Genomic DNA, 27,664 nt, shown 5'->3' on the forward strand with positions numbered 1-27,664 from the left:
TCAATACTGCCTTCGTTAGAAGTTCACTTCTGTTCATTAAAGTTCCCTTTTTAGATGTAATGTGTCACTTCTGCCCGAGAGAGAAGGAGGGTGTCTGTAGGAGTGGCGTTGCTGCATTATTTTGATGATGTCAATTCACAAAGAAATGGGTGATATCAGCACATTGTCTGATGTTCCCCTCCCACTGCTGGAGCTGATTCACGTTCAGATTAAAACACCACAGGTTAAGACCCCTCAGCAATTTTGACTGGTACCAACCATCTTGAAACTGTGGGCTTTGTGGAGCCAAAGCATCCTTCTCTTCCCTACCCACATCTTCCATTTGACTTGCCAGAAAGCAGCCATGGCTATCACCTCACCAAGGCCAGATTTCAAATTCACTACGTTTGTAGTGGAAGGTTTGTTTACAATCATGTTCTTAATGAATGTCTTAATGAATGTTGCTTAAATCCAGTCTGTGAAACTTTGCCTGATGATTCCTATAGTGTCTTTTCTAATCTGGACATCAGTGTGGTGACCCATAGGCTACTGAACTACTAAGGAAAATTCTAGGAAGATATTCAGGCTTCATAAAAGGCTTCAAGATATGCTGGATGTTTATAGCTGTAAAGGAAGACATAGTTTCTTTTCCCTAAAACATAAAACAGTCAAGCTGAACGTGGAAAATTGGATAACAGCGTCTTACCAATAAAAACTTACATATTTGCAGTGCTCTGAGGGTTCCCATTCTGGGCAAAAATGAGCTATTGAGGGTAGGTGGTTGATCATCCCAAAATGTAAAACTGAAATAGCAGGTCCAAACTGCTGGTGATACATATAAATGCTTGAAGGAAGGACCCAGCTTTCCTTGCTCTCTGAATTGACTATGCCTTGATTCATATTTATTAAGTTATGATAAAAATTCTTGGTGGCTTCTTGAGAAACAAATATAATATTAATGTTGGCAATTAACCCAGTTGTTCTACCATGCAAAAGGTGCAATTTTCCTCTTAATGAAAAATTTAGATCTGCTTTGATCATTTGAAAAGCATGAAGTAAACTAATGAAGCAACTTCAGGACATGAATTCCAACGTTCTCGCTAGGTGACTACACAGCATCATTCCTCGTAGGCCCAGAGGATCTAACGATAAACTCAAAATAGAAAATCACAGAAAAAATTGCAATTAATTTTGCAATGCATTCAAAGAGCTGGAAGGAATTGTGTCAGGCATGAAAGTGTATCATTTATTCTCTTTGCTGTTGCATACAGTCTCTTCCTTCTCCCTGAGCTCTCCAAGTAAGTAGAGAAGCTGGCACAGAGACATTTTTTAGGGCATTAATAGAGTCAAGTACAGAATGAAGATATTGATAAAGCAAACTACAGCATGTGCAGAAGGATGTCTGGGTGTGCATTGTAGGAAAGGCCGTGGTGGTGATGAGTAACATGCCCAGGGTGTGGATTCCTCTGGTGAGAAGAAAATCCTGGTTGGGGTGTCCGAGGGGTACCTGAGATCGGTGATTAGTTGGGGGTTTGCCTGCATGTTGGTTTAGCATAAAAATTAATGTTCTTGAAAGGGAAAGGTAAATGAAAGGGCAAGTGTGGCTGGGGTGCTTCTCGCGGTGCTGGCACAGAGCTGCAGCTCAGGCAGCCTGTGAGCAGCTTCAGCTTACTGGTCTGGGACTGCAGGTTGCCAAAATCCCTGCAACAAAGCCAGGCTCTGCCTTGTGCGGCTTAAATGACTCCTTCAAGAATGTATCTGTTGCATCTGTTCAGGGGAATAAAGGGATGGTAATTAACAATGGTGCTAATTGATTGTTGTGAAAAAAAGTTTACATCACTTTCTTGGAATCAGCTTGGAAAGTTGGCAAAGACCTTTAAGATCGTCAAGTCCCACCGTCTACCGGGCACCACCAGCATGGTCACCACTCAGCGATGTCCCCAGGTGCCATATGCACGTGTTTCGGAACATTTCTGGAGGTGGTGACTCTTCCACTTCCCTGTGCAATCTGTTTCAATGCTTGACAATCTTTTCCATGAGGAAATTTTTCCTAATACCTCGTCTAAACTTCTCCTGGTGCAACTCGATGCCATTTTCTCTTGTCTTGGCACCTGTTGCCTGTTTTGCTCTGTTAGTCTTCACTTCAACTGCTGAACTAATACCAAGATCTGCCACGAATGAGGAGCGTTTATTCATACCCATCAGCATTTGAGGGCTGTGTTTATTTAGAAACCTTTCAGAAGATACACAAATTATTGGTGCTGTGAACCTTGCAGTAGGGCCGTGAATGACTTTTTGAGATACAAATGCATCAAAATTGTGAGAATTAATAAAGGAAACATGCAAGCACAGTAAAAAGCTTTACAGGCAGCTTCCAACACTCCTGCCTCATGAAGAGCAGCAGCATCAGATGAGCTGAGATGAGCAGATGAAGCTGTGATGGGAGGACCTGCAGTGCCCAGCTGTGCTGGAAATTGGACCCAAGGCATGCTGTGATGAGGAGCCACCAGGACCAGTTCAGGATGGACGAGTTGCTCATGCTGAAATTAATTCCTGTGTCACTGAGCCTAGAGAGGAAAGTCCCACTAACAGAAACACAAGGCTGAGGTGACAAGATAGGATAGAGGAACAGAGCAAAAACTTCTGTAAAGTTCATCAAGTTCTGAAAAGGACAACCCATCCAAAGACTTTTTTTTAATACTTCAATATGTGCATCCATGTGTATAATTGAAAGAGAAAGGTATTAATTGCATTCAGAGAAATGTGCCAAGATGTGTTTTGAAAAGTATTCAAATATTTTGATAAGTTCTGGAGCACTTCAAGGGGTAGCTTGTTTTTTTCATAGCTTGATTTGATGTGAAGAGTATCTCTGCAGTGTGAAGGAAATTGTATCTTGAAAAGGCATCTAAACTTGCATTGGCTCAACTGTCATTTTCATGCTAATAGGTTATTAGAAACTGAGTGAAATTGAAGACAGAAAACCTTTAGGGTCTCTTTAAGGCATCACGACTATGAATACTGACGTCTCTTCATGTAACTATTTTTATTAAGGAAAAACACCAGAGCAATCATTTATCTTGTAAAGACCTTACTAAAAAGAATGATGAGTATGTTAGGTTTATTTTGTGATACTTTTTTCATTCTGGAAGTGAACACAGTGCTGTGGTCTCACTCTCTGTGCTTTCCTTGCACCAAGGCTGCTGACACGAACCTGACCAGTGGAAGGAGGTTTGGCTGTGCACTGAGCCTCGGGAGTGGGGAGGGCTCAGCCTTGGCAATCTCTCCCAGAAAACCAGCAGGGAAACTGTGCACACCTTCTGCAGAAGGTTTCATTTGTCCCCCTTGCTTTGCTGTGTCAGGATCCAGCAATGTTGGCTATGTGACATCTGCCATCCACTGTCAGGGGGCATAGTGGAACTGGAAAGCAAAAAACACATCTTTAGAGACAGCTGAGTCTTACAGCATTAGCAGAAGCTGTGGTATGGAGACCTGCTCTCTCAGCTGGCAAGGATGGTGTTTCTGTTTACTTCTGGTCATTAATGTTTTTCTCTTGCTTCAACATGGGAAAAAAACCCAAAGTCTGGGCACCAGAGTAGTTCAGGATGAGAGAAGCAATCCACATGTAATGCTTTATATCATGATTTCCAATCTCATTACTGCACCAAGAACCCAGTTACTACTAAGCACTGAATTTTGATGAGATGTTTATGCACAAGGCTGGGAGGTTAAGTGTGTTGTCTCAAAAAATCAGCCCTCCTTGCCACTGTCTGAGTCTTGCTCCTCCATCTTCTTCTGGAACAGCCAAATTAACAGTTTTGATGATGTGACATGAAAATGTGAAAGATTTAGAAGGATTTGTTCACTTTGGCTGCATATAGAAACTTCTTTCCAACAAGGAAAGCATTAATTAACACCAACCACACAGCATTTAAGGGTAGTTAATATTTACATGGCATTTTGAATGGGCATAGTGATAAATTCATATATGATTTTCCAGAGGTAAACTTAATGTGAGATCCATGAATAAACAACATGCCACAAACAAAACAAAATGAATGGATATTAGCATTTTGCATCCCTGTCTCTTCTGTCATTTGTCCTTCTTGCTCCTGCTGTATTGGATAGCAAAGGCAGTAGAAGTTGGGATTCTACATCAAGGAAAGTTTCTTGCTCTTTACTCTGATTTCTTTGCTTCATATTGATCATGCTCTGTCTCCTAGACTTTATATTAATGGTTATTTGTCCGTTCTTCCATAAATAGATCATGTAGGTGATAAGTAGCTCTTTGAGAGTGTAGGACTACACACTCAGCAAAACTACATGCAGGGAGACTTGCCAGAAGCAAAATCAATCTGTTAAACTTTGAATATTTCAAAGAAGTTCAGTACTGCGTGTGAACAAAGATGCTGTAATGCACTCAAGCACTTTTTTTGGCTACAAAAGCATAGCTGGTGAAAAAATAGCACTGCTTAAATATTCAGAAGTAAAGAATGCCACACAAAAATTAATTGTTAAAACGGCTGGTCTCATCCTTTTAATAATCCAGCTCAGATGCAGGGCTTTGATAGTCTGCAAACTTGTTATTTGACTAGGCTGCAGAGATTCAAGGAGGGGATTAAAACTTCACCTGTCCAGAATGCATTCCCAGTTGTCTGAATTAGTTGGGCTTTGGGAGGTCCTGGCAGCACTAACGCCAGCGCTGCTGCCAGCGTGGCTGTGCTCCTGCAGGGACCCCAGCCTGGCAGCGTGCTTCCAGGCCAGGAAATGCATGTCCTGCTGTGGCACGAGTGCCCCTGCTGCTGCAGTGTTCAGCTCCTCCAGGGTCTGTGCTGGGAGGGAGTCCAGCAGGAGCAGGACCTGTGAGTGTTCTGGGGCGCTGGGCCCGAGGGATGCGGTTCTGGCTTGTGGCCAGAGGGATTCCCCTTAGTGCACAGCCAAGCTGATGTGCTGAAAATCTCATGGAATTTTATTTATGGTTTCTTAAAGGCCCTGTAGGTGTTTTTTTAAAGAATCATTTTTGTTCTGTATTGGTCTTTAAGGTTTATTAAATATCAGCATGCTTTAGGTCCATGATGAACAGGACATAAGCTCTCCTGTCCTCCAGCAAAGCCGTTTTCTGTTGTATTTGAGGAGACAATTCATTTCTCTCTCCACAGACTATTGCAGTGTACTCTGGTTGGGGCTTTAGGAGAGCTAACAGGGAGAATATGTTGCCACGGGTTTATGTTTCAATTTAGGTGTGATAGAGGACCTTGGTTTGCAAATCTCCACTGTATTTTTACTACGTATGTAATGTTCACTGCTTTTGTGAACACTCTTTTCAATCTTTGCTATAAGTTGCCCAAAATTTTAGTAATAGAATGTATTTAAACCATCTTTTGTACAAAGGGATTAATTTTATTCCTTATATTCTACTGAGTATTTATTGGAGAAGACATAAAATAATTTTGCAGACTTTTCTGAATTTCATTGGAATAACATTAGCTTACCAAATGCACTGGTTTTGGAGCCTTTCCATACTCATCTCCCTTTGCATACAGCTGTGTGCATCTTCTCCCTTCCTATATCCAATTGCTTTTCAGCAGCAAGGGATTAAATCGTTCCACTCACATGGCTTCTGCTGTTGATGTCCATAAATTCTTGACTGTGATACTTTGACTTGTCCCTCCAGCTTGCAGGATTCCCAGGGAGCCCAGCAGCGACCAGCTCATATAACTGTATACATCTGCAATTGAAGCAGTTTCAAGTGCAGCTAAACACATCAGGAAAGGATGTTCATAAACCCTCTATGTTTTTACTGTCTGTTTTTTGATGTTTCCTTGTAAGTGCAGTTGTATTCTTCTGAAATGAGTTAACTTGACTCTGAAAATGCTGCAAAGAAGTCTCACTTGTTAACCAGAACTGATTAAACAATGGCAAATAGAAGCCACAGGCTATCAGGTTTTTGAAGACCGTGGAGAAGTAGCTGCTGCACTTAGGAGAATTTTCTTTGTCAGCACAAATGATGAGTTTTGGCTCAATATTTGCTTGGAAATGTCCTGATCTGGTGCAGAAAGCAGAGTCTCCCACTGGGGTCATCTTCACTGATGAGGAAACTAATTCTCTATCCACCAGTTTTGCTGTAAGGAAATCCCTGTTCTCTGTGTGGGTACATAGAATGGTTTGGGTTGGAAAGAACCTTAAAGATGTTCTTGTTCCAACTCCCTGCCACCTGCAGGGACACCTTCCTCTAGACCAGGTTGCTGTGAGCCACATCTAACCTGATCTTGAACACTTCCAGGGACAGAGCAGCCACAGCTTCTCTGTCCTAGTTCTTGTTTCCAGGGGCAGGAAACAATTACAGGGGAGGTGCAACACAAAAAAAGATCCTGTGAAATTAATAATTTTCTCATCCCTCTTACCTATTTCCATTTTTCATTGAGAAAATGCAACAGTTCTGGCAGAGACTGGTGCAGCGTCTTCTGATGCTGATGGTGTCTGACACAGCATTAATGTGGAGTCAGACATGAAAAACAAGGCAAGTAGCATTGATTTGTTGTTTTCCAGGTTGGTTAAGTTCCTTCCGATTGAGGAAAGGGATTTAAATATAGCTTGGCAGTCTGGAGGGAATATGTACAACCAGAGTTGTATTTCCACTGATCTTAATGGTGACACTCCCACACTACTTCCATGGGATTCTGAAATGATTATTAAGTGTGGGACCCCAGTCATGCTTCCAGAAAAAAAAAAAAGGGGGGGGGGGATAGTTTCCTTTGGGTCTCAGTGATCCTTATGGGTCCCTTCCAACTCAGGATATTCTATAATTCATCATTGGTGTTAAATGCAGCATCTGCTATCCACATTCATGCTTTGACTCCACTGTCATTAAATTCTGCAGTTTACATATTGCAAATTTTGATTTTTATGCGAGGGCAAAATGCAGGTGAAGGTGAGCAGAGGTATTAAATGCAGTCTTATATAAATAACCAGAATTCTGCACTCTCTTTGAAGGCACTGCTGGTGCTGCTGTGCTGCTTTCTGCCAGTGCCTGAACACTGAGCTCTGCTGGGCAGGGGGTTGTGCTGGGGCCTCGTGGAAGGGCTGTGATCTCCAGGTGTTCTGAAGGGGAAAGGCACTGTAAGGATCAGGAAGGGAAAGCCTTCACAACGTGGTTCACAGACAACCTATGTTAGTAAGAAGGGTTTCATGAGTAGAATTGCTTTGTACCTAAAATGTTGTGCATTTAAAAGCTCCATTTTTTTAATACAATTTTTTAAAAGAAAAAGTGAAAATTTTTTCAAAGTTTCAATTTTTTTTGTGCTTCATTTGAAATGAAAAAACCCTTTTTGCCATGTAACCTGCCTACACCCTGACTCCTGGGGCCCTAGATCAGACAGGTGAGTGTGATGGGGCTCAGGTGTGGGTGGAACAGGCAGGAAGGTTGAGTCCTGCTGATGCATCACACCTGGTGCTGCTGATGGGGTGGGGAGCTTTCAGTGCTAGTAATTCTCTGTTCCCTCGAGTTGCTGCCTTGGTGTGCCTCTCCATGGTCATGGTGAGACAGTATGGAGGAGGATTGGGAATCATGAGCAGGAGGCAATGTACCAGACAGAGGTGGATGTGCCAGGTGAGCAAGCTCTGCAGGTAGCACTGGTGAGACAATTCATGTGGTTTGATGTCTGGCTTGACCCAGCAGGACTTTGCCAGGTGTGCAGTGTGAATGGGGGTCCTGGATCCCCTGCAAGGGCTGGTGCTCACCCAAAATGTGTGGCATGGGAAGGTCAAATCTGCATTTGTTCCATGCTCCAGGGGACAGACAATGCCAGGCTCCTTATGGTGGCAAAAAACCAGAAATGGTTTGTGTGTGCTGGAAAGCATTAATCCTCCTCCCCCTCGAGTACAAACCCAAAATCAGCCTGGGGCTGGAGCTCCCAGCTGTTGGAGGAGCAGCTGTGTAGTCTGGGCTGTGCTCCTTTGTGTTCCTCAGCCAGGTGAGGCAGAGCCTGGCTCCTGCTTGGTGGTGCACATCCAAGTGGGATCAAAATACTTTGTGGAGTAGTTTGGATTTGTAATTGTAATGAAGGACTTTCCCCCCAGGTCAGTGAGAAGTGCTCCTGTAGCAGGGCTGCCCTGTTCTCCCTTGAGCATGATTTTGGATGACTGTACCATCCCATACCTCGAGGAGCCCATGAGGATCATTGCAGCACTGTCAGCTGCTGTTGGTAAAGAGATCGTTGCTCTGCCATTCCAGGGGCTGTGAGAGGACTTGGGAGAAGCTGATGGGATCCTTCAACAGAGACCAAGTTAAGGAAGGTTTTAAAGCTTTCATGCAGAGATACCCTTTGGTGCCTAAAGGAGGCTGCAGGAGTCCTCTGTTTGGATGTTCAAGTTGGAATATGGGATTTTGGTGGTTTTTTTCCCTATGTTCTCATGACTCAGCCTTAGGCTGTCTAGCTCAGAGAGAAGGATTTTATCAAGTCACTCATCTTACTAATTTCCTTGAAATTTTTTGCTAGTTGCATATGTGCCCTGCATTTTAACACTCTGCCAGTGTAAGGGGGCAGCAGGGTTGCACACATTGTGTTTTGTCAGTCAGGGGTAACACAGTCCAGAGCTTTTACTGAGCTTCATGGGTGTGTGGTGGTTCAGGTGTTCAAAGAAGCACTGGAAATGCCTCTTTAAATCCTTCTCCAGCTACTGGAATAAATCATAAATAAACTTAAATTATGATCTGCCTTCTTTGCAGATTTCTCTCCCCACCTCATGTAGCAGAAAAATCCATGTTGTAAATCCCCTGTGAAGCGCTTTTTGCTGGCAGTTCCCGTGGCTGCATTACAGGGATGCTCACTGCCATATTTCAAATCTTGGGCACCTTTTATTTTCCTCATGCAAGTGTGCTCCTGGGTGCAACTGGGGGAGAAATACAGCAGTTTGTCTGGTTGATGTGCTCTGCGAGCTCAGATAAGAATATCATGACCTAGAAAAGGAAAAAAAAAAAGTAAAAGAGCCCCCATAACTCAGGGTTTCCTGTTCCTTCAGATAATATGGAGCATGCTCAGCACACCTGGGGATGGAGAATCATCTCCTGGGAAGCAGTGAAATTAGGAAGTGCTGGTGCTGCTGAAGGTAAAAAAGAGAGATTGAGTCTTTTGAGTTTTTCTTATATGAGGCTTCAGCTCTCTGCCAAACTTCCATATTCTGCTCTGAGAGACAGGAGGGAGCAGCTGTTACCTCCTGCCACCATACCTGCTCCACTTTGTTGCTGATGTTGTTGGCTGAATCAGAGGGGGAGGAGGGGGCACAACTTTTATTGCTGCTTCCTGTTTACCAGGTTGTGTTTCAAGATTAAATTGGGACGTGTCTCTTTCTCTTTGTGCCCTGGACATGGATGTGCTGAATCTGCACATGTGATATAAAAAAGGACTTTTGGACCAAAGATTCAGGCTTTGTGGGGAAGATTTTTAATTTTTTTTTTAAGGCACAGCTTAGCCAGCCTTGTCAGCTGAGCACAACAGAAAGGAAGCAAAAAACCCTCTGAAAATCTGGTATTACAGCACTAACTGCAGAAAAGTGGTACTTAAAGTGGTGATGGTATCCTGATAAATTCAGGGTGCTGTGAGACCACGTGATTTTTCATCAACTCCTTTTACTTTAGGGATTCCCGTCTTCAAGTTTTTGTTTGATTTCTGCAAAATTCCTCTGTTGAAAAGAGTTTATCTGACTAACAGGAACTGTTGCCAGACTGTAGGCTTGGCTTGGGCTATGTCATGCGTTCCCTCAATTCAGTGCTTCATTTGTGGACACCATAAGTTATATTATGCCACTTCAGAGTCATCCCATGACTAATTGCAGAGAGACTGATGAGACAGAGAATGGATTGGTTGAAATTGGGTTGAAGTCCCAATTTTCAGGTGGGACTTCTGGCAGCCTCATTCCCAATGCCTGACCCTCATGGGATCCTTATTTCTGTGAGTTTACGTTTTCCCCTGAAAACAGTATGCTGTGGGTGAGAATGGTGGGACAAAGCAGTCACTGTTCCAGGTTTCCTTTGTTTCCATAAGAAATGTCGACTGGTTGAGATTGAATGATCAATTAATACCCCTCAGCATGCACACACACTGAATATAATTTGATAATCCCTTGGGTACAGAATAACATTTTTTGTTCTTATACAACAAGAAGAAATAATATCCTGAAATGGTAAATGTCATGATATTGATCAAAATTTGTAACAGCATCTCCCAAACTTGTTGCCACTGCTGAATACTCTTTTTCTTTCTTCCTTTCACTTTAAAGGTACCTTTCAATACCAGCTGCATCACTAAACATTGCAGTGTGTTGATTTTGTTGTTGTTTGTTTTTTTTTTTTCCTTTTTCCTGCTGTTACTACCAAGTGGTTTGTGCTTGACTGATCATTCCTGGTGAAATCCTGTGTGAAGCAAGCTGTTGGTGGGACAAGGTGGGGGTACCCAGCTCAGGAAGCAGTTGCTCCATGGCGTAATGGAGCTAATGGCACTACAGCTGTGGGTACATCTGATGTTAAACTACCATTATTTAAACTTTATGATGCAAGAGACTGCCAACTCTCCCGCTTGCAGCATATAAATTATGTCAATTGCTCATGCACTTTTTTTAACCCTGATTTCTCTTGAATTATGGATGATAGACAGGGCCAGAATTTGCTTTTAGTGTTCCCTTGTGACTGTGTGTGTGCTGAGTGCGCTGAGCAGTCATAATCTCAGTGTGTGCAGTCAGGGGATGTGTAACATAATTTGGGCTATGACCATATAGCTTGTACCCTTGCCATTTAGGGAGTTACAACATCTGAAACTTGGAGCTATTTTGGGGCAGGGTGGGTGCTTTGATGCCAGGTTTGACTCACTGAGGCTGGAAGGTTTCAGAGCTGTGAACTCCACGTCCCTGGTGGGTTTTTGAAAGGCAGTGTGATGTTCCCTTTCAAGAGAGCCCTCCGTTGTGGGGATTAGAGCCTGTCTTCCAGGCTTCTTTGTGGGCAGGAATAATAGCTCCTGTCTGTAATGAAAATATTATGATTGCCATGCTTTGAAGTTTTCCAGCCCAAATGTGTACTGGTGGAGTGCATTCAGCTATTCATTTAGTGGACTGAATACTCTTGTGTGGGTAGGGAATGGGTTTGCCTGGAGCAAATTAAAGCAGCACACTCCAAAGGTGATGGGGACCTGCCAAGCTGCTGGCCTTGCTGCAATTTTGACTATTTGTACTGCTCCTCAGCAAGGAAAACCTTTTAAAAGGTGTCAGTGCTGTGCGTGGATATCATAGAACTTTTGTAGAAGCAAAGCCAAGGCACTGCTGCTTTTAAGATAATTTCTGTAACATTTATTGAATAATGTGTGTTTTAAGGTGTACTAACAGCAGGTGTTTGTAAATTATATGAGGCAGCTATAAACAGTGTGTCTGCACTCCTGTTGCTGCATCTGGATTCAACATAAAATTTAAGACTTTTTTTTCTTGCTTAAATATGAAGAAAGCTTCACTCCCTGGCATATTGATTTTACAAGCATTAGCACTTTAATCAAACAGCTCTGAAGTGTTGCACTTCATTAACTGATCTTTAGGAGGAAAGTGCAAACTGTTTGCATTGGGTGCCGTCTGTCCTTGCTGAGAGCACTTGAAATGCCCAGTGCTGGAAGATGTTAGACATGAGTCGTGCTTGGAGTGGAGGCAGCAGAGCTCAGAGCTGTGGAAATGGCTGGGTGGAAGAAATTAGTGTAGTCAGGAGTTGGGGCAAGTTGTGCTACTGGAAAACCCACAGTACTGTCAGGAAAGAGGCTGCCCAGGGCAGGTGGAGTCCCCATCCCTATTTAAAGGGATTTAAAGACATGTGGACGTGGCACTTGAAGATGTGGTGTGGTGGTGGACTTGGCAGTGCTGGGGGAACAGTCAGACTTGATGGCCTCGCAGGTTTTTCCAACCTAAATGTTTCTATGGGTCTGTGATTTCAGAGGAAAAGTCTTAAGGCTTGTGAAGCCAAATGGAAGCAAATCTTTATTTAGCTCAGAGGAAATGGGGATGGGATGTAAAATTCTTTAATGTGGCCAGGTGAATCCTCCTGCAGAACAAGGTGCTGCTGTAGGAGCTCATGCAGCAGGATCAGCCAGTGGGAATCTGGGTGGACACTGCTCCCAGCTCTGCTGCCCATTGCTGCACATCAGGCTTCTGAGGGCACTTGGATGGCCAATATTGCATTTAAAATACTGTGATACTGTTTACAGGCATAATTAGGAGGTCTTATTAATAGTAAGTATTGTATAATGAACACATTTACAAATAATGGCTTCATAATGTTGCCTAAATCATTGCTTTAAAAGTGGCTAGAACATTACCTTATTATAGTAATGTTTAAACTCTAAAGTATGACATCAAAGTTTTATTTCCTTCCATATTTTCCTTATTCTTCTGGTTTCTTTTTTGTCTTTCCACACTTTATTTTTGAGATTTTGGTATGTACAGTCACCAGTGAGGTACATTTACCAAAAGTACTGTGGAAGCACTTCCAAAGTGTTAAACCATGTCTCTTCACAGCTGCAGTCTCTCACTGGCACACATATGTGTAAAATACTGGTTTGAGACCGTTTAATGGGTGCAGTTCATTAAGACAGGAGAGAGAGGTGCCTGTTCTTCCCTGCCAAGAACCATGTGGTCCCCAAGAGGCTTTGCTGGCACAGACCTCTCCAAAGAAAATCCCTTAATCCTTGGGTGAGCAAATACGATGAGAGTGTTCTGTGCTTTGTTGTGTGCTATGATCTAATTGAGATTTAATGCATTCTACCATGTCCCTGCTGTGGACTCCCCTTGGACCCTCTGGTACAAAGCAAGGTGTTGGCAGCTTTTTTTTCTGTATCCCAATTTATGCCTTCCAAGACTTTCAGGCTTTTTTTATTTTAGTTTGCACATGTGGAATAGTTGTGCTGGCAGAGATGCCCAAGAAGTGAAGAAATGAAATCTTTGGTTTTCCTTTCAAAATGCAATATTTGCTGTAAGAGTACTGAATATGACTCTTTCATATTCCCACCCCTCTGTTTAATAACTATGTATTTGCTGCTGATCATGTTAAATACATCTGCACCTCACACAATGGCATCTAGTCCCACAGCAATATTTCAGCATAAAATCAATTGGAATTGCCAGTACAAATGTGTGTAACAAATCCAGGGGGAGGAAATTTTGGACAGCTTTTGGAGCCCTGTAGCTCTGGTCTTAAAGGGAATTCAAGTCCACAATGGAGCCTGTGCCAGCCTGGGGACACTGAGCCCCTGTCCCAGGTTGTGCCTTTCTTTACTGATCAAGGACATGCACTGGGTTTTCACATTAAAACATCCAAGAAAAATGGTTGTTCTCCTCATCCCTAAACTCCATTCCTGAGAATCCATGCCCTCTTTCTAAAGGAGGGACATTTACATGGAAAGGGATGCTGTAATTTTTAATTGTTTTATATGTTTTAGCCACTAAAGTGGGCATTGTTGAGGCAAATAGGACTTTCAGTGTGAACTTTGGGAAACTTGATTGCAGTTCAGGATCACTCCTGCCATCACACAGAGAGCAATTTGCCTGTTTCTCATTTTCTTTTTTCTTCCCCTTTCCCCTCCTTGCCAGCTGGTCATTCACTCCATTTCACTTGGAGACCCAAGGGTTTCTTTTTTATTTATTGACAGTCTCAGACCTTTTTTCCTCCAAAATGGGCACTCTGCATGTTCTTCCACCTAAGTAACCTGGAGGCAGCCATTTAGTGCCTGCAGGTCCTGTTGGAGGCAGTAAATCACCCTCCAGGATCCCTGTGGGGACCTGCTCTGCAAATGCAGCTCCCGTTGGTGTCAGTGAGGATTATGAACATGAATAGTTGGCAGCTCTGGTTTGTCCTTTAGGTAGAGACAAATATTTCCATTGAAAAATGCAGGTTTTAAAATCAAAGCTGTACTACATTATTTAGTGCAGAAAATTTTCAAATAATACCTTTTTGCCTTTTTTTTTTCTTAAACATGAGCTCTTTCTCATGGACAAGCTCAGCTGTAGCAGCTCTGAAGTTGTTTGAATCTCCCATGCTGGGTGTTAATGGGAACAGGAGCAGTTGAACACATGCACATCAATAGGAGACTCGGAAGCATAAAAATTGAGTTCTCTCCTGCCTTTTCCTTTCCTATAGAGAAAATAGGCCCCATTAGTACAGAAAGCTTTGGCAAGGTGGTATTTGCAGTCTAAGACTGCAAAGCAGCTGCCATCCCCAGTGTGTTGTTCAGCAGAGGACTTCACTTTTCATTGCTGCCAGTAATCCTATTTACTGTGAGCACAAAATGCCAGCTGGGTTTTGGCTGCTGGATGTGAGGTTCTGTTATGAATGGGTTGATGCAGTTTTGTGCTGCAGTGGATCTGATGGAGCCACACACAGGCACACACTGCCCAGCCACTGGCAGTGACTGTCAGCCCTTTCCAAGTCATGGTGTGATGGGAAGAGCCAGGCTGGAGGGGATCAAATACAATTTTCTGTCTCTAAAGCAAATGTTTTTGGAAGTGAACTTTTTTCCCCCAAGCATTTCCAGTCATCCCTGTCGTACTGCTCATGTATTTCCTTTGCAAGCTTTAGGCTCCTGTACTGCTGTGCTGAGCTACAGAATATTCCAGCGTGCCAGGCTGGTGGGGAGGCAGTGGTGGGTCCTGGATGGGGTCTGCAGGGTGGGGGGACCTGGGTGCCTTGTCCAAGGGCAGTACCAGCTGCCTCTCTGCTGATAATTCATCACTTTAGCTCCATGTGCTTAGGAAAAGAGTTGTGTCCTTGGCACAGGATGTTCCTATTTAATATTTGTATTTATTTATTTATTGCCTTTACTCCTGCAGAGTCAAATTTAGTGACTCTCACTGATTTTTTTCCTTTCTGGTCAATCATCCAAAAAGATTGGTGGAAATGCTGCCTCTTTCCTTTCTTTGATCTGTTTCATCATTCCCTCCTTCCCTCCAAGTGCCCAAGAGCTCTGTGTGCTGATCCAAAGGGACAGGTGGCAATGACAGAGTCTGGGGTGACAGACCAGGGAGTTTCTTGAGTTGTCCCCCCTTTTTACAGTGAGATTTACTGCATTTTTCTAAGGCATCAGGGAATGATCTTGTAAAAGCCCAATTCCAGTCTCCTGTCCAAAATGTGGTGCCTGCCTGTTCTTGGCCTATGCTGGGCATCTCATCTCTCCGCTTTAGACTGGTGCCACTGGTTTTCTGAGGCTTTCATGGTGTTCAGATGTAACTGTTGAGTTTGCAGGGGTCCCCAGGATGAGGTGAGAGATTTATCTGACTCCATGTTCTCAGAAGGCTGATGTATTATGATATGAATGATAAAATATGATATGATAAGAATGCTATACTAAAAGATAGAGAAAGGATACATCAGAAAGCTTAACAAGAATGAATAATAAAAACTGGTGACTGACTCCTCAGAGTCTGACACAGCTGATGGTGATTGGTCATTAAGTTAAAACAATTAACATGGACCCAATCAAAGATGCATCTCCAGACCACATTCCAAAGCAGCAAAACACAGGAGCAGCAATCAGATAATTGTTTTCATTCCTCTCTGAAGCTTCTGAGCTTCTCAGGAGAAGCCCTGGTGAAGGGATTTTTCAGAAAATATCATGGTGACATGTAACCCCTGCTTTGGGCTCCCTGTGTCCGTGCTCACCTTGTGCTCCTCTTGCTGTAGTTGTGCCGTATCCATGTGGATCTGCCCCACAACATGCCCTGCACCAAAATGCCTTTTGTTCTGCTCCCTTTCTTAAAAGAATAAAAGCCCCATAATGCTGCCTTTGCCCAGTATACTCTGATGTTGATGACTGATGATTGCTGCTTATTCCAGCTTTTTATCTCAAGCTTTTCCTCTTCTGCTATTAAATGTGACCCTCTTGTTTTCATTTGGTGTCTTTGTATTCAAAGGGAAACAGTGTTCAGTTGATTTTATCAGTTGTTGCTTGTTTCTATTCCGTGTACAGAGCACTTTCAAAGGGAATGGAGTGAATACATGTACCCTTATTTTCTAACCACCCTTTCAGATCTAGCTCTCCCCACGCTTTCCTGGTGGGGGTGACTGAGGAGGGCTCACACCCTGAGTGCAGGCTGCTGTCTTTGTTTGGCAGCAGGATAAATCCTGGATGGACTCTTTGCATGGCTGTGGACCAGGACTGATGCCGTGGAGGTGAAAAAGCTCTTTGTGGGGGTGAAGAGAAGGGGCTCCTCTCGCCTGAGCCATTTCCCAAACTAGATGCCTGGCCTTACAAATTAAGAAAATTCAGATTAAATTAAAACCATCTGAAACAAAACCACCATTACAGAAACCCTTAATTAGTTATGGATTTTTGTCTATTTTTTTATCTCTTTTGAATTTTTCTTTTTAGCTTGTGAGTCTCAAGCTGAGAAGCGAGTGATACATTCTACTCACAATAAAAATGAAAAGCAGCTAATCTTAGCATTTTGGTGCTAATGCTCCATTTCTGCACTGGTACCTTCAGTTTTAACATTGTATGAAGTTTAAAGGCTTCTCACTTTCAAAATAGCTTTTTAGTAGTTTTTTTTCATCTTACTGTGTTATCCTTTCAGTAGTTTCAGTAGCCGATAACTCTTCCATCAGGTAAATGCACTTTAAAATGCTTCCTTCAGCACAGAACAAATACAGAGAGAATAAAAGGTTTGTAATGCAGGAGAAATGGCATTAATTCTGCTGTTCTCCTTTGTAGAAGAGCACAGGGAAAAGTACTGGGGTTATTTACCGCAAAAGTAGGAAGAGATCTGGAAATGTCATTATTCAGAGGAGATAAATCTTTAATCACAGTCAGAGTAATTTCCATAATTGATGCAAAAGTAAAATCCTCAGGGAGGGGCTTAAAAATAGGTTTGCCCTGGGGACAGAGCCTCAAAAGTCTCTGTATTAACAATGGCTGTTAGGTCTGACAGGCACTTGCTGACAGACTCAAGGGCTTTGTTCATCATGAGATGAAGGTTTCCATGTGTTAACATTAGCTTCAGATGGAAATAAACAAAATGCTGTGTCCACAAAATACAGGTGTCCTGGCTTAGACAATAAATAGAAAATTAAACAACTGGAGAATTATAAAATTAGCACTAGGTGCAGAAGACCTGCATGCAATTGCTTTTAAAGATAGAGTTTCTCCTTATTTCTTAGTCTTGGAAAGGAGTTCATTAAGGATAACAGAGAATGGGAAAGGGGATTGCAAATTGGTATTGATTGTTGTTGGGCTGTGGAGATGTTTCAGTCTGGTTTCAAGCTCCTGCAGCATTTCCTGCTCACTCCCACTGACCAGCACTGAATTAAAGCTTGGGGTGCTGCAGTCTCTTGTGCCAGAGCAAGGGCAGCTGCTGGGGCACATCTGGAGTCAGGAATTTGACTGGGGGCAGGCATGCTTGTATTTTTTTATATATGTTGGTAACATTACAATTAAAAGCAACTCGCTCTGCCTGGCCATGCACACATCTGAGTGCAGCTTGTGCTCCATGGCTTGGCTTGAGCAATGACCTGAGCCCAACCTTTGAGCTGCTGGGCAGAACTGGGTTAATCTCAGGGTTATCTGCAGTCTCAGTGCAATATGTACGTTTGTCTTCATGACTGTCCCATTGGAAGATGTTTGGTTTGTTTGGATTTGCTGTCATTTAAATGTGCTTTGTTCCTGAGTTTTTTCTGAACCTTAACAGACGAGCACTACATAATATATGTAGAGAACATTTTAAAGACGTATCCTGCTCTTACTAACTTTTAAAGGCAGTCCCAAGGTGGGATGCAGTCCTGCACATGCTGCCAGCAGTATGCCTCACATGTCAGCCTTGCACATCCCTGGAAGTGTTCAAAGCCAGGTTGGAAGGGGCTTGGAGCAACCTGTCTGGTGGAAGCTGTCCCTGCCCACAGCAGGGGGTTTGAAAGGAGATGATCTTTAAGGCCCCTTTCAACCCAAACCATTCTGTGATTCTAGTAAAACTATTTTATAAGATAGCCTTTCTTCTGTATCCCAGTGCAGATATAACACCCCTTTCTTCAGTATTTGTGGGATTGTAATTCTCCCCATAATGGACCTGTTTGGCTCCTGCTTCACACTTGTGCTGTGTGGTAACACTCCTGCACTCATAATCTATGAGGCTCTAAGGCATCTAGTTGGGAAAACATAAATACAATGTCTCGGGGAAAAAAATGTGAAAAGACACTGTGCAGCCTCAACAGTTTCAAGCTGGAGGTTTATGCTGATTTAGGTGTGATGCAGGAAGGGCACTAATCCTGTTGCTAGGGCTGCTCCTCAATCAAGAAAAATGTCTGTGAGTCAAATACAAGTTTGGCTTTACGCAGGAGAAGAAACCACCCAAACACAAAACACCTGCACTAACACAAATCCCATTACAACTTAATAGCTTTAATATTTTCCCCCCTTTTATTTCCAGCGAATGTTAACTTTTATAGAAAAGCATCAGTTCTCAGAAACAGACTCACAAAATGAATCCAGTTCCTAATTTTCACACAGAGCTCTGTCTTACTTTATGTGTAGTAGTAAATGACAGAAGTATTGCAAATTATACATACATGCAAGTATTGATAGATTCCATCTGGAAGCTTTTACCCTTGTAAATTAATCTGCCTGAGACCAAGGGGCAGGAGAAGGAAGGGACAGGAAAAGACTCTATAGATTCATTTTCTCAATAGAGTGAGCTGAGTTGTTCTTTGATATTATCATCCTAAAGTTTTTTAACCCCTTCATACCATGCATGGTCTTCTTTATCTCCAGTGAGGGGGTCAAGCAAGGAGGGCAGATTTAGATTAGATGTTAGGAAAAAAATTCTTCCCTGTGAGTGTGCTGAGGCTTGGCACAGGCTGCCCAGAGCAGCTGTGGCTGCCCCATCCCTGGCAGTGTCCAAGGCCAGGTTGGAAGGGGCTTGGAGGAACCTGGGGTAGGGGAAGGTGTCCCTGGCCATGGCAGGAGGTTACAATGAGATGAGTTTTAAGGTCTGTTCCAACCCAAACCATTCTGTGATCCTGTGATGTAATTACTGTACATTTAGCTTGTACCCTCTGCTGACATCCATCATTTTCCAATGTGTTGTTTCCACCTCTTAAACACCTTTGGGCTGTCTTTAAGCAATGCTTTAAAGATGTTCATCAAGAACATGACTTCATTTGTATGGTTGAAGTGTGTGACATGCACCTCTTAAAGAAAAGAAAATTAAATGCTTCTGGAAGTGCTGACACTGTGGTGACACTAATGGAGGATTATAACCCATCATGATGAAACCTCCTGCAGTAGCATTTAAACAGTTTGGTGCAAGTCAGATGATTTTTTTAATTTACATACAGCTGAATTCAAGAGTAATGTAATAAGGAAAGTGAATGGTTATTAATTAGAAAAGCTTATCTATTCCTCTTCCAATTAAATAATCAGAATAATGTTGGGGGTTTTTTTGTTACTACAATGATAAAATGTCTTTCTGCTTCTCTTCTTTGGCCTCAGTGAGCTTTATAAACTGATGTCTGAATGAGAAAATAAATAGGAAACTGGAAAAGTCTTTCTATCCAAGCTGAAATAACATTGCATTTGTGCATATGTAAGGGGAAAATAGGCATGCAGTAAACAAATTGATTTATTTTCTGATAAATGGTCTTATTACAAAGTAATGATTCAAAAAATAGAAAAAGAAGAGATTTCTGTGAGACTGAAGAGCGCTCCTCAGATGGGAACGGGGTGTCTTTTGGTTTTGAAAAATTGATAATATTGCAAGATGTTTTTACATAGATTTTGTAAGTGTTGGCCAAGCATGTTCTCTGCCACTGCAGCATGTCCCAGTACACTTGGTTTATCAATTTCACCCTCTGCCAAGTAGAAATGTTCCAAATGAGGGTAAAATTGTGAAAATTTTAGGATTAGATGTTGGAAAATAGGTAGAAGTGAGATATTTCTGCCTTGTTCCAAGGAGCTTTGGGGGCAGCTGTGCAAAGGTCTCTGGGTTCATGGTGATGGTGGAGGAGCCAGGGGAGGTGTGAGCCTTGGGGGAGAAAAGCCCTGGGTTGTGTGTCCAGGGGAGAGGGGAGCAGGGAGCAAGCCAAAGGCAACATCCATGGACAGATTTAAGGGTTAACAGCTGGGAAAGACCCAGGGTGTTCAGCTTCCCTCCAGGAGCTCCACTGGTAGTGTAATTGGGGCAGTCGACATGAAAACAGGCAAGTCATCTGTAGTTATTTTATTATTGGATTGCAACCTCCCCCTAGTCTCTGCCACAAGAATTTCATTGAAGGAATAGCAGAAAGATACATGACACAAAGGATGAAAGCCCACTGAAAACAAGGGGAGCCAGGCTTGTACTGAGAGTAGGAGTGAAGAAACAGGACAGAGACAAGATTCATGAGCAAAATTAAAGGCAGCAAAGGCTGATTCTGAGCAGCAACCCATAGGAATTTCATTGCCTTCCTTCAGAAGAATCTGTTCTTCTGATATGGAGTTTTGCCAAAGGAACCAAAGTATTAATGTGATCTATTCCCTCCAGATCTGAGACTGGAATTTTCAGCTTTTTTTTTTTTTTTTGGCTGTGGAATACTGAGAAAATTAAAACCACAGTCAAGTAAAATACATGTGTGTGCACACATGCATGTGCATATGTATTTTGCTACTGTGCTTCACTGGGTTTCTCACAGCCCTGGAAATATGGGTGCTCAGAGAAACATTGAATTTAATCACAGAATGGACTGAGTTGGAAGGGACTTAAAAGCTCATCTTTCCAGCTCTTCTGTTGTGGCTGGGTGTACCTTGTACTAGACCAGGTTGCTCCAAACAGTGTCCAGCCTGGCCCCAAACATTTAATCCTTCTGATCAATGCAGGAAATATATTAATATTCTGCTAGCATTGGGCTGTCTCATTATCCAGTTGGTTGTAGGGACCTGCTAAACAGCTCACAAATGCAAGGAGAGGTGTGATGCCAATGGGAACTGCACAAATTTACCTTTGTGTCTATACTTGCTGCACAGGAGTATTGTAATAAAATAGCTGTCAATGTGCAGTACCTATCAAAGATAAATTTAGATAAACATTTAATAAAGAGCAATTTTATTAATTACCTTTTCATCAGCTCTTTTGAGAAAAGAACAATCAGGAAAATTGTACATAGTGAAGTTTCACAGCAAGGGTCTAAATATATATGGTCTAATACCTGTGTTGGTGTTTCTCCCTCAGTAATCTCTGTGTATGCTTTGCACAGTTTGGATCTTTTCATCTCTATGTGTCTTTTGTCTCTTTTTTCCTGTTAGTACCCTTGCAGACCACAATACTATCCAAAAATAATATTTGATTAAGCTTTTGATCTCACAGTGGTTAGATGGATTTGAAATGGGACAAAATTAGGCTAATCACACTAAGAATAGCATAGTTACTCCTGATTTTCAAATGCTTTTTCATGGTATGAGCTCCAGTGGTTTGCAGAGTTCTGACAGATACAGAAAGTAGCGTTAATTCCCATTTTCAGATGTAAAAATTTATGTAGAACATTTTCTATAGTATTGAGTGCTTCCTTGGTGCTGTTTGCAGGGTAACTGCTTGCTCTTATTGAACTTCTGTTGAGCAATTACAATTTGTTTTTATTTGGTATTAAACTGCAGACACAGATTCAGCAGTACCCTTCATTCTGGTGTCCTTGGTGCAACTATCTGTCACAACCCTCCTTTCCAGAGTCTATTTTCCATTTCTTTTGGGTCAGTTTTGTTTTTTAAACTCTGTGAATCCTCCTGAAATAACATGACAATCTGGGAAGTCTTGCTATCTTTTGTTCTGAGGTGGCTGTCCATATTATCCTGCCTCTTGTTTCATGTAGAGCATCTAAACTGGTGAAAATTATTGATTTTCAGTCCTCCTCTTCCAAGGTTGCTGTGTCCCTCTCCATCTTGCTCCAAGATGTGCAGAAACACACAGAGTTGTCTCATGGATATTGAAAGAAAATAGTCTGTACCTATAGCAGATCATATGCTTGAAACACATCTTATTCTCTGTGTTATTCTCCAGGACAAGTCACCATTTTTGCTTTATAAAAATAAATAAATTATAGCAACATTAGGCCCGTAATGAAATTAGGCTAGACAATGAAATTGCTGTTGCCTTGCCCAGGTGATTTACCATGGCTTCTCTGCCTCTCCACTCTCTTGTCAGTCACACAATGAAAAACCCAGGAACTCTAAGAGAGCTCTCATAATAGAGACTATTATGAAATTCCTGCTTTGTTTCCTTTCATATTGTGTTGTGTCAGTAAGCACATGTGCAGCACACAATTTGCTTGCTGATCATAACCAAGGCTCTATATGTAACTCAACTTTGGTTACTTCCAACTGTGAACTACTCAAGAATCTACTTAAGGTGTGCTGGGTAAGGAAGGTTTAGGAAGCTGAGCTGCAGCATCTGACTTTGTGTCATTAGCAAAAAGGAGTTGTGGCAAGGGAGGTGCATGGGAAGTGTGTGGTTGTGTGTAATCCGTGTGTGAATGGATGAATGTAAATACACACTTGAACTATAAATCTGTGTCTATCACTGTAATAGAGGGTTGTACTTTATTTTTATTTCAATATAACATTTGCAAGGTGTGTCATGGCTTCGGAAGGACGTGGTATAGAAGCTTCCAGTTTCAGTCACATATAATTAAAGTTTCTAGTTTTAGCCCTAGCTCTGATGTAATGTCTAAACTTCTTCCTTCAGCAATAAACCTGGATACCCAGCTGCCTGCTGGATCTCACTGTTACTTGAGGGCAAACTTCCTTTTAACATATAAATGTAATAATTTACACTTCTGCTGTGTATAAGCCACTTTCTATGAGCAGTGGTATAATAGAGATGTTTGGTTTTTGGGTTTGTTTTCTGCGGTGGATTTGTCTGGTTGGTCCTAAGTGAAACCAGAGCTTGTCCTGAACCCAACCTTCCTTTGGGAGTTTTGAGGAAGTAAGGAATAGGATTGTATTTGGGAGAGAAGAAAAAAAAAAAGCATGTGTGCCTTAGTCTGATCTCTGACACATTTAGTGGTGTGCAAAAGGTAGATGAGGTCCCTGTCTTTAAGAATTAATGCACAGTTAGACAATGTGCATTCTCCAGCATGGCAGGAACATCTTAATTTCCTCATTAAAGTCTTCCTCTGAGATGCAAGCAGCCCGTTAAAGAGCCTTATGAAATTCCTGAGCTCAGTTATTTTCTGCCTGCACCAAGCTCTTGTCAGTTTTCCACTGGAATTCCAAATTTCTCAAGGGCAACCAGGATCTAATTTGAGAAGTCAAGTGTGTTCACGGGTGTGTGAGACTTCTCTGCCCATCCTTCTGGCCCTAATGCAATGTAACAACCTCAGACTCTAGCCATGGTGAGCACAGTTAATTAGTGTTGAAGAGTGTCTTGTTTTGCAAGATGGCAGAGTTTTTATCTATGTAAATTATTTTATTTGCAACTAATAAATTGAATAAATTATGCCTTTTCCATGCAGTACAGTAGGGCTCGTAAATACTTTGTGCAGTTAGTTGGTAGTTTCACTTGATTATCTTTCCCATTTCTGTTTGTAATAATCCTTGTAAGAGTGAGGAATTCAGTCACTTTTAATAGTTCCCAAAAAAGCACTGGAAGGCATGTTTCACAACTGTGAGCTGCACACCAGTGTCCTGCCTGTGGAATCCACCTTGGTGCAGTCAAGGAAAGCCCCTTTCCATGGCTCATGGTGCTGCTCCAGATAAATTAGTTACTTGGATAAGGACAACAGTGCTTGCCCAGTCAGTCATTTCCTTTCCTCCCCATTTGCTCTGCTCTGCTCTGTTTCACACCCTGTTGCTGTCCTTGCTGGGCAGGGGGTCCATTGGTACAGCTGAGTGAGCGTGTGGGGAGCTTTAGTTCTTCAAAGGATTATGCAAATAATAATTTAATTAAAGAGCTGCTGTCAACATTACAAGGTTCTGGCAAAGATAACTGATGTTAGCTCTCTGCCTGCAAGCACACAGATTTCAGGGTGGACTTGGACAAGGAGAAGCACATCAGGATTCCAGAATACTTGAGTATTTCCTTTCTGGCTGTTTGTGGGGTATATTTCTTATTCCCTTGCCAAACTAAGCTGTTTAACCAGGAGTTGTCCATATGGGAACACAGAGTAAATTAAACTCTGAACAAAATGTATAAGGCATAAATATAGCCAGGGTTTCTGGGTTTTTTCCGTAGTAACTGGGATAGATGGAGGAAAGATTAAATATTTTATATATTTTTATAAGCTGGTTCTTTAACAAATCTTTTGTGTATCTTAAAAAACTTAAAAATCGCATTCTAATAAAAATATTTGTCTTCAGTTATGCAAATTTTGTATTACAAATCAAAATACCAAAAATACTTGAGGCTCTTAAGAGGGTTTTTGCTGCTCTCAGGGCAGGGTGCAGCTGTCACCTGCTCAGATGTGACCTGGTGCATTAAATCAGAGCAGTACCTTGAATGAGGAGGCAGCAATAACCTTCAGTGAGATGCATAACACAGTCCTTGGCTGGTGCAAGCTCTGAGAGATCAATTTTTAGTGATCAAGGCAGCCCCCGAAGGTCTTTGCTGTAGTTGTACCTGAATTACATTTACACAGACAATAATAGCTGCTGAATCTTGATTTTTAAATAACTTTAATATCAACAATAATTTCCAAAACATGTCTTTTGAGGAACATTGTGATGGAAAAGTGCCTGTGCTGGTGCAGGTCCTGGCACTGAGAGGAGGAGGAAGAGGATGCTGGACCAGAGCTTCCTCAAGTCCTCATCCTTTGGGCTGCTCTGATTTACAGCAGGCACTGATAAATAATATGACCTTTACAGTGAGGTCTCCCTGAGGTCACAGAATTTGCATTTCTGAGGATAATCTGCAAAAATTCTGGAACAATTACTGAAGTAAGTAAAGAATACTCAGATACTCCTTTCATGAGCTGTACTTTTTGCACTGCTCAGAGATGCTTTGACCTTCTAGTATATTACAAGTCAGGAAAAGTCAATATTTCTTAGCTTGCCAAGTTGGAGGAATTTTAATGAGTTATTGAGTCAAATAGGTAATCCTCCAATAACAGACTTTTTTCCCTTTCAGATTTACTGTGATAAAAACAAAGGCTTAATGGGGACCAGGAAAAATGGGTTTTGTTAGAAACTCTTGCTTGTCTCTGTGCACATGCTTTTAACCCCTTGACCACAAGCAGATGAAATGGAGCTTCAAGACTCGGACATTTTGTACTGGCATGAAATGCTGGGCAGGCTGGGGCTGTGTTGATGTTAGCAGGGAATTTAACATGATAAAATGAGATTGAAGTAGCTGGTACAGATGCTTCTCACATCTTTTTTTGCATGTGATAAGGGGCTGGATGAAATCTGGTCTGTGCTCCTACGCTGGACTGTTTGGCTGCTGGAAAAATCTTTGAAGGGAAAAGCCCTGGGTGTACCTTAGAAGATGTTGTGGCTGCCTAGTTGCTGTAGGGTGTGTTCCACTGGGGGTGCAGCCCATCTGGAACAGTGCTTGCGCTTGAACATCCTCTGAGAGCTGGCACACACCAAAACCTTTCCAAGACCCAAACCTGCATGTGGTAAATGTAGAGAAAAGGGATTTGCTTCCAAACATCTTGCTGGTCCAGACTGAGTCCCTGGCTCTGGGGAGGACTGAGATTGGCTATTGGAAGGCTGTGCAAGGCTGGCAGTGGTTTTTTGCACAAGGAGAAGTTTGATCCTGGTATAATTGTGCCTTTTGCAATTCCTCTTTGCAATGCTCAACTTCATGAACTCCAGTTAGTATAGAATGATCTAATTTCCTGAAACTCTCTTCATTGAGTGTAATGCTAATTATTGCTCTGAGTCGTGCTTTGTTTGGAAGTGCCCTGTCCTGTGTGAATTTTAGTAATGTTCTCTGTAAGCCTTTGAGGAAACTTCATAAGCAGAAAATGTTATATCACAAAGGCAGCCCTTATCAAAGACCATAGTAATATTCAAAATATCATATCCAGTGAATTCTTAAAAGTAGTAGAAAGTTATTGTTCGCTATATGTCATTACTCAGAGTGTAGGAATAGATACTGGTGGTCCCTTTTATGATGACTAGTGTTTTCCCATTTCATTCCCTTCAGTGATATTCAGTAAATTCCTTTCAGTAATAGTCTTTCTTTGGGGTTATTTTTTCAAAAGCTCTCAACAGTTGTTTGTCTGAGCTTTCCTTGAAACCTGTGTGAATTTTAGCCTGGAGGATATTCTGCCTCTGGGTGGGAGCTTCTGGCTCCCAGGGTGAGAGCTGGACTCTAAATGTGCACAGGAGCTGAGTGCTGACACTTAGGGCACTTTGCTGAGTTCTGTGGCTGGACCAGCGTGGGGTTTCAGAATTGCCTTCTGAATGTAACTCATGGTCAAAGTGTGGGCACTGAAATGCTCTCACTGGGTTTTATTCTCAGCTCTAGTTTTGTGAAGAGCTAAAAGAACAAAGGGTTATGTGTCCATCACTTTCCGATGAAGCACTTTGGCACAGGCTCAGTGTTGTGATAAGGGAGAGCTGGAGGTCTGGGAGTGCGGATCTGAGCACTCTTCAAGCTGCTGCTGTTCAAAGGGGAGCACTTTTTACCTCCAAACCCTTTGTTGTTCCTGTCAGGCTGTGCTGCTGCAGCAGCTGTGTGGCCTGCTGAGGTGGATGTGGCTTACGGAGGCGTTTTTGCTGTCCCCAGGGCTGCAGGGGCAGGAGGGGCTGCGGGCAGCCTGCGAGAGGAGGTTCTGCGGCCGGGGCAGCCGCTGCGTGCTCAACAGGGACACCCAGCAGCCCGAGTGCCGGTGTGTCGAGGACTGCAAGTCCAGCTACATGCCCGTCTGTGGATCTGATGGCAGGTTCTACGAAAATCACTGTCAGCTGCATCGAGCCTCCTGCCTGCAGAGGAAGAAGATCTACATTATCCACAGCAAGGACTGTTTCTTCAAAGGTAGGGCGTTGTTGAAAATTAATTCTTCTGTAGAGCTTTCATCACTCGTCGTAATCCTGGTAAATGGCTGAATGGTATGTTTTATTTCTAAGAGCTAAATTTTTCAGGGATGATTTATTCCAGGACAGCAGAGAACATACACAATGTTTTATGCAGCTATTAAGCCCCTGAGTGCCATTGCCATGCAAAATGTAATCATACTGGGAACTGGTAAATAATTAACATCACTGTATGCATTGTGTGCACTGTAGTTGTGCTGCTCAATACTTTCAGCTGCTGGTGTAATAACTTTTTACAATCCAATTCATTTGAAAAGGCTTTGAACAAGACAAAGATGTTAAGAAAAAGTAGATGGTATAAACAAAAGTTTGTTGCAACACTGAGAAACGAAAACCTAGTTAGGCAAATGATACAGGCAAAGGAAAGGAGCTGCTTACATGAAAAAAGGAATGGGGACAGACTTTGAATAACTTTAAAGACAGTTCTGGTTACCAGTGGGATGCATACATCTGGAGCTCTTTTACTGGTTCAGTAGCAAATTTCATTATCATCCTTGCACCAAAGCCAGTCCCAGATCTTTCCCATTAATATTTTGTATGCCATGTTCCGTCCTGCCATCAAGGGAGACTGCAGGAGTATTAGCATGGGATAAAATGGCAGGGAATGGAAGAAGCTGTAAATTATTTTACTTCTAATGAGAGGCCTCATAAAAGGCCTCACTCGAGCATATCTTTAA

At 42.3% G+C, this 27,664-nt stretch overlaps 1 protein-coding gene and 2 long non-coding RNA genes across 7 annotated transcripts in view; 2 read left to right on the forward strand and 1 right to left on the reverse strand.

Moving 5' to 3' along the window:
• FSTL4 (follistatin like 4) overlaps window positions 1–27,664 on the forward strand; it is a 209,476-nt gene that overhangs the window by 40,336 nt on the left and 141,476 nt on the right. For 4 of the 5 annotated variants that reach the window (XM_064387509.1, XM_064387508.1, XM_064387511.1 and 1 more), the window contains exon 4: window positions 26,680–26,928. The exons of the other annotated variant lie outside the window; for it this stretch is intronic. In XM_064387509.1, coding sequence (XP_064243579.1) covers window positions 26,680–26,928 — 249 coding nt within the window. The remainder of the gene's footprint in view (window positions 1–26,679; window positions 26,929–27,664) is intronic. 5 annotated transcript variants of the gene reach the window in all.
• Window positions 7,769–8,682, forward strand: LOC135279932 (uncharacterized). The gene is made up of 2 exons (XR_010347077.1): window positions 7,769–7,949; window positions 8,056–8,682. It is a non-coding gene; the product is annotated as an uncharacterized LOC135279932 (long non-coding RNA).
• LOC135279933 (uncharacterized) lies at window positions 8,186–9,228 on the reverse strand. The gene is made up of 3 exons (XR_010347078.1): window positions 9,205–9,228; window positions 9,023–9,078; window positions 8,186–8,935 (listed from the first exon to the last, which is right to left on the reverse strand). It is a non-coding gene; the product is annotated as an uncharacterized LOC135279933 (long non-coding RNA).

The sequence above is a fragment of the Passer domesticus genome, chromosome 13, assembly GCF_036417665.1.
Source record: "Passer domesticus isolate bPasDom1 chromosome 13, bPasDom1.hap1, whole genome shotgun sequence".
Taxonomy (NCBI): Eukaryota; Metazoa; Chordata; class Aves; order Passeriformes; family Passeridae; genus Passer; species Passer domesticus.